A 7,701-nucleotide genomic window follows, 5' to 3' on the forward strand; every position below is an offset into this window, starting at 1 on the left:
TGCTGGAATGTGTTTGAAGGATTAAAAAAAGTTGGAAAAGAGATGAACAGTACCGTCTCCCTCATAAAAAAATCATAATATTAAGTTAACCAGCCAGTCTGCTGTGTGTAGAGGCCTGTATGGTTATAGTGTAACAGCCTGGTGTCATTTTCAGGTGATTTAATGAAGGTAAACAGTGAGCGGCCGTGCATAACAGCACTACGCTCTGGCTCAGCACTTCTCAGAGGCTGTGAATTTATCAACACCTGTCCTGCTGCCTTCAGGTGCTGCAGAGAGCTCATGAACTGACGAGAAGCATAAAGCTGTTGTGTAAAATTGTAAGAATCATCACATTCATTCATGGATCAATGCAGGCTGATTTATTGACTTTCCTGCTTTAATCACATTAAATGTTAAGTTATTTGATTCTGGTTCTGGTTTATCATTTTAATTCATAATATTTTTTATTTATCTCGATGAAAACATGAAGGCATGCACACATGGCAGCGTGCATGACCGCTTGGTGCAAAGGGTCCCGTTTTGGGGATTTGAAAATATAGCCACCCAAAACTAGCCAGCTAATCTACTTCAAATATTAACTAGCTAGTTCCATTTGATAGCTAATTTTAGCAAAATACTAGCTAGCTAACCAGTTAGCTAATCAGTTTTTAGTTAGTTAGTTAGCTGGTGTTTTGCTGACATTAGTGAACTTAAATTTTTAACTTTTAATCATCTTCAGAATTAGCTTTTCTTTTCACCAGACACACAGCATAAACACAGAAAACCGGAAGGTTGACTGTCTGTTGGATAACATGCTCAACTGTTACTGGAGCACAAAGCAAAAAGGGGTGGGATTTAGGAAGGGTGAAGTACATAATTAATTTCAAAATGATTTGCTGGGCAGGACAACTTAATGTTGCATCCTCCGCTCCCCCGGGATCTGTGCCCAAGCAAGTGTTTTGGTATAAATGTTCATTGCAGTATCTCCGACGACAGGCTGCGTGCGTATCTGGCAGAGCGGACTTTGAGTTCATGGTAGCACTGTACAAAACTGTGGTAGATGAATGTGATGGGGAGCGCCAGTAGAACAATGCCGCTCACCACACACATCCCCCCGAGCACCCGTCCCCCAATTGTTACAGGGTACACATCCCCGTATCCCACTGTCGTCATGGAAATGATGACCCACCAGGCGGCAGCCGGGATGCTGGCGTAATCCGGGTTCTGCGCTCCCAAGTCCAAGCCGTGCTCTAGCAGCTGGGCCAGAGCGCTGTATATCGCCATGGCGACGCAGACAAACACCATCAGCATGACCATCTCCCGGTAGCAGCGGGTGAGTGTCAGCCCCAGCGTCTGCAGGCCCAGGAAATGTCTGGCCAGCTTCATGAGCCAGAACACTCGCATCATCCTCAGCACCCGCAGGATCACCCCAGCAACCCCGAGCCCGGCCCCCGGCATCCCTGCCCGGGCCATCGCCATGGTGACATAGTAGGGGGTGATGGCGATGACATCAATGATGTTGAGCGGCCGGCGGAGGAAATCCCACTTGTTTTTGGCCACCAGAAAGCGCACTATGCACTCTGCTGTGAACCAGCCAATACACACGGCCTCCACTATCCTGCAGAGAGGAGAGCAGGGGAAAAAAATGAGCCGAACAGAGTGTAAACAGGAAACGGCAGAGGAGCAACAGATATGAGATACTGTTTGACAATCAGTAAATGTGAGGAAGGAGGAAGCAAAGCAGGGGTGATATAAATGATGGGAAATACAGAGGACAGCTGACGCAATTCAGGGTCGAGAAAAGTAAACAGTAGAGGACAGAAGAATGAAATTGCCAGGAAACTGCACGTAGGGAGGGATTTAAAACCTTCAAAGAGAGAGTGTAACACAAGCAGTCAACCGATTACCTCATTGATTAGCACAGCAAAGGCAATCAAAGTGAATTAGAGTGAGGTGCTGCTTGCATTTGACATGAGGCCAAGCAAATACCGCAGAGCCTCATGATAACTACATCAGCAAAATTAGACCAAACCAAATTACACGGCGGCCAAGAGACTTGTCTCATCTAGTGGCATGAAACCACAGGTGAGAAGTAACTAAGTACAATTACTTTGTTACTGTAGATAAATAGATTTAATAGATGAGACAAGAAGAATCGAGTCGAGATGTAAAACACCATAAAAGACATAACAAGACATAACAAGATGAAAAAGACATAAAAGGCATAACAACAACGACAAAACATCATAACAACATAATGACGTAACGACACAAAAACTATGTAGCAAGGCATAACAAGACAAAAAAGAAGTAACTAGATGTAAACAGCATAACAAGACAAAAACAACATAAGACGTTAATGACATAACAAGATAAAAATGACGCAGCAAGACAAAAACTGTGATTAGGTAATCAACTAAAACATACCAGGACAAAAGACTGAAGGCGAAAACAATGTAACAAGATGAAAACAATGTCACAAGACGCAACAAATGTAACAAGACGAAAACGACTTAACAATATGTAACAAAATGAAAACAACATAAAATACATAAGAAGACGTAAACTATGTCATAAGATGAAAAATGTAACAAGATGAAAAACACCATAAAGACATGACAAGACAGACAAAACTGTGAGGTTCAGTGAGCTTTACACAGAAACAACCAGCAGTAACGTTCTTCAGAGAGCTACTTTTTACTCTTATACTTTGACTACATTTTAGATCCTGTACTTTTTCACTTTTACTTGAGTAAAGAAGTTGAATCCGTACTTCTAGAGTCTTTTGTTACACATGTATCTGTACTTCTACTTGAGCAGCGGATGTGTGTACTTTTGCCACCTCTGCTTGAAACTAAATTGGAATCCTTTTGACCCTGAGTACAACTACACTTTTAGTTGATTACCTAATCATTGCAACTGATCCAAAACCGTGTCCGGCTGAGTGAACATAACCCAGCCTTATATAGAGAAAGTCCACCTCAGGCTTCTTACACAGGACAAGGCTGCGTGGGTCCAAAATAACGTGGTGGACTTTTTCATCCTGCAAGCCAGAATAACTGGCCGAAATCTGACTTCGGTAGCAGGTGATTCCTGTAAGTGGCTTTAATTCCTCTTTGTTTGCTCACACTAATATATATAATCCCTCAGTACACTGTCTTCTTTCAACTCATTACCCACTGGAATATTATGAATCTGCCATTTATCTGATATGTTTGTCCTCTTTGTGTACTGTGCATTGTAAACTCACCCAGCCAATAAAGATATTCAAATGAACTGTGAGGAGGAGGGGGGGGGGGCAGAGACTCAGGAGGAAGACAGGCTTTCTGTCTAATAATTAACACTACACTTTTAGTAGATAAAATGGATTGGTTATTGATTGGCTTCCCTGAGAGCTTGTCTGACTTGAGAGGATGCTAATGTTTAATGTGCTGGCTGAAACTTGTCATTATGCTGTATTGACTCAAGGGTCATCAGATGACTACACACAAGGACAAAGTCTTTATATCTCCTAAGAAAAAAGTTCAAAAGTTCAAAAAGTTTGATTTAAAAATACCAATATATCACCTTGTTTTACAGTATTGTATCTTGACAAGTGTTGTATCACCAGATTCTTGCCGATGCACAACCTTAATATCTACTAATGCACGTTTTCTATCATGTTTTACATATATTATTCCAAAGTAACTGTTGATTTTTTACCTTTTTATGGCAAAACAAAAAACTCAAGATAACATCATATTAGGATGCTGGAAGCTGGAGTATGGGTGTGAACAGGATAGTGCACAATGAGTTTTTCTGCTGCCTTGAAAGCATGAGGGAGGAAGTGTGAGTGAGTTTATGTATTCATAGAGTCTTAATCATGACAGAAACAAATCCTTGACATGCTTGGGCTCATGTTATGAAGTCATTACTCGCTTTTATGCACAAGATTTTAAAGAACATTCTCACTTGTAGGATATCCACACACACACACACACACACACACACACACACACACACACACACACACACACACACACAAACACACACACACACACACACACACACACACACACACGTTGCACCTAAAAATTTAGCAGCACCCTCTGTGAGGGGTCCCTTCCATCCGATTTTTTAGAGTGAGAGGCGGGCCTCCCCAGGGGGCGTCCAAACAGTTTCAGGGCAGGCTCAGGGTGCGGAAGTGAAACAATATGACTTTAGTTATCACGCAGTGTAGCCGAAATTTGTGTGATTTGGTTAAGGCTATAGTTCAGAGATACACCACTGGGGAATTTTATGGTAGGGCTGCAATGATTAATCAATTATTAATCTACTGTTAAATTGATCACTAATGATTTTAATCACTGAATAATTGTTTTGAGAATTTTTTTTTAATGAAAAACATCTAAATTGTTTCAATTTCTGGTTTCTTTACTCCTCTATGACAGTAAACTGAATATCTTTGGGTTGCGGACAAAACAAGATATTAGAAGACGTCAGCTTGGGCTTTGAAAAACACTGATCAACATTTTCTGACATTTTCTGACATTTTATGGACCAAACAACTAATCACTTAAAGGTGAATAATCAACAGATTAATCAATTATGAAAATAACTGTTTTTGTATTTGATCTTCAGTTATGTTAAACAGCAATATTAAGTTATTTTGGCTCAATTGTTGGGTGTCTGAGGGATCATCATGTAGGAACTGAGCAAACTAAGCAAGTAAACTGAAGAAAGCACCTTTTTCCGAGGTTTGTCTGAGGGCTGAGGACTTTGAGAAACTCTGATCTAAGACTTAATGTAGGTATAATAGATAAAAGAAGTAATTTCCATGAGCTGCATCAGCTTTTGGCAGTGCAGATTACAGCAGCTGTAAAATGTATGAGTTCAGAGCTGCAACAGTTTGCCAATCTACAAAAAAATAAAGTGGCCACAGTTGTGACGGTCAATTGATCCTTTATGTAAAGTAGTTCCAGCTTCACAAATAGGGGCTGCAACTACAACAAATGTTTCCATTATTGATTAATATGCCGATTATTTTCATGATTAATCAATTAGTCTATAAGGAGGGCATTGTTTACCAAGCTTGTCTCAGAGGAGGCCAACAGTCTCAGACTCCTCTGCTCTAAATTTAAAGCTACTACAGCACAAGGAACTTTCATATTTTGTTGACTTTTGCGGTTGATGTTGGCTGATGTTAGTTTCCACTATGATAGTCAGAAATTACAATGTCAAAAATAAAAATTATGTAAGTAAAAAACATACACTACGTTACATACTACCAGGTTTGGGGAGTGACAGATTACTTGTCATGGGATTATGTAATCTGAATTCAAAACTGTATTCCATTACAGTGACAGACAAAAAACGACTACCATGCACAGCGCACACACAGCTGCTGATTGATTATCATGTCCTCCAGTAAAAAATGCTTCACTGGGTGGAATTTTTTCCATTTTTTGTCTTTAAACCAATCAATCAATCAATCAATCAATCAATCAACAAACTGTACACAACAAAGAGAGGAACAGCTGGACACTAATGACTAACAACTAATTAACCGATATAACAGTTAGAGCTGCAACGATTAATCTATTATTAATAGTCCTTTAAATTAAGTGCATCTATTTAGATAATGGATTAATCGTTTTGAGTCATTTTTAAAGAAAGAAAGTCCAGATTCTGTGATTCCATCTTCTTAAATGTGAATATTTCCTGGTTTCTTTATCCCTTCATGCCAGTAAACTATATATTGCTGAGTTGTGGACAAAAGAAGAGATTTGAGGACGTCATCTGGGGCTTTGGGAGACACTGATGAATATTTTTCACAATTTTCTGACCTTAAATAGGCAAACAACTATGAATGAATTCATTGAGAAAATAAAATAATCATTAATTGCAGCCCTTGTTGTGGACAAAACATTTGGGGACATCATCTTGATCTTTGATCAACATTTTTTCACCATTTTTTTTTTTTACATTTTATGGACCAAACAGCTAATCAATCAATTGATTAATCGATGCTGAAAACAACCAGTACTTGCAGCCTTATAAATAAATACATTTCACCATATTTTATATTGAGGTAATCCAAAAGTAACAGAAAGTAATTGAGTTATATTGTGATACTTGGATTAGGTTATTGACAACAATTTTAAGAGGTAATTAGTAACTGTATTGGAATACATTTTTAAAGTAACCCTTCCAATCCTGCGTAATCTGATTTCATGGAGAATCCAACTTGATGTCAGGAATTAAGACGAACTATGTAGGAACAGCAGATCTTCCTGCGGAAAGTCTCATTAACTTATGTAGAGACATCAGTGATAAACTGAGTCTGTTTCATAACCGGTTATAAACTCCTTGTAGGAGCCTTAATTAACTCTTGACTGCCAGCCTACCTGTGCTCCTCCACAGTGTTCCTCTTGGCTGTGTCCCAGTCCGGCAGGGTGCTCGCGCACAGCATGATCATAGAGACGATCACAAAGATCACAGACACTGAAGCCAGCAGCTGTGCAGCAAGAGAAGAGTTTGGCTCCTCGAAAGCTTTGCGCATCTTCTCGAGCCATTTAGCGCGCCCGGTGAGCGCAGTCCTCGGCACCGGCTGGTCCGGGCTCTGGGGCTCATGGTCCCCCGACACTCTGATGTAGTCCTCGGACAGACTGTCCAGCCCGATCTCGGACATCCTGTCGTCCAGGCGTTTCTGGCAGCAGGAGTCCAAGTGCGCGCTCTCCAGCCCCCAGTAGAGCATCTCCGAGTAAAAGGAGAGCTCACACACTCCGGGGACGAAGCGGAGTTTGCCGGAGCGCACGTACAGCATGATGAAGACGAAAGCCTGCGCGTGGCGGTCGAAGAAAAACTCGTTGCGGTCTCTGTCGTAGTCGTCGCACAGTTCAAGGACCTCTTTCTCGGTGGCGCAGGCATGCAGGCGGCTGACGCGCCGGAGAGGGAAATCCCGGATCACCTCACGGGTGAAGGCGTACCGGGTTCCCCCCACGTTCAGCACGCAGATGCTCTTCCCGAACTTCATATTGTTGTAGCTGACTAAAACTCCTCTTCACCGGCCATTCCTCCTCCCCTAACAGGAGTTCGGACACTTGCGGGGCCACAGTTTCCCCTGTCCCCCGGGGCGTGGCTCGCTCAGAGTGGAGGTGGCCCTGCGCGGAGCTCCGTGGCTGCTGATGGAAACTATTCTTCCCTCCGTGTGTCCCTCACTCCTCTTCTTCTCCCTCTGTAGCCTGTGGAGGAGAGGAGACTCTCCACCCCAGTCAGGGGAGCCAATCCCATCAATGATGTCACATGCGCCCGAGCGGACACACGCACGGAGAGAGAAAAACTCACATTGGGAAACTACAGAGCGTAAATTTACACACATTTATCACCGAGGTAGAAACTGTCTCCATGGTTATTAAATAGTACAAATATTTATTCTCCTCCCCGTAACATAGACGATTATTTTTCTCGCAAGGACGCTTTAAAGGATAGAAAATATACTAAAGACCCCCTTGTGTGTGTCCCTTGCAATAATTTGACGTGGCTTATTTTATTTATGCATTTATTTATTTATTATTTATTGCATTTCAACTTACTTATGTGAAAGAACAACACAAGAGAAATGCATATTGGGTAAGATATTGGACCCTTTTTCATTTAAATGTGTATAACAGGGAGGTATTTATGGATATGTGTGCACTGTACAAGCCTATGGACATACACACTATGACCAGCAGCATCTCT

General features: G+C 41.5%; 1 protein-coding gene across 1 annotated transcript; it reads right to left on the minus strand.

Annotated features, from left to right (window-relative positions):
• Window positions 1–755: 755 nt before the first annotated feature.
• On the minus strand, window positions 756–7,232 carry kcng3 (potassium voltage-gated channel, subfamily G, member 3). Its single transcript, XM_084740943.1, has 2 exons — window positions 6,366–7,232; window positions 756–1,597 (listed from the first exon to the last, which is right to left on the minus strand). The coding sequence occupies exons 1-2, from the start codon at window positions 6,992–6,994 to the stop codon at window positions 952–954; spliced, it is 1,275 nt and encodes a 424-aa protein (XP_084597069.1). The 5' UTR covers window positions 6,995–7,232; the 3' UTR covers window positions 756–951.
• Window positions 7,233–7,701: the final 469 nt, after the last annotated feature.

Source organism: Lutjanus erythropterus, chromosome 17 (assembly GCF_056507025.1).
Source record: "Lutjanus erythropterus isolate fLutEry1 chromosome 17, fLutEry1.hap2, whole genome shotgun sequence".
NCBI classification, from domain to species: Eukaryota; Metazoa; Chordata; class Actinopteri; order Lutjaniformes; family Lutjanidae; genus Lutjanus; species Lutjanus erythropterus.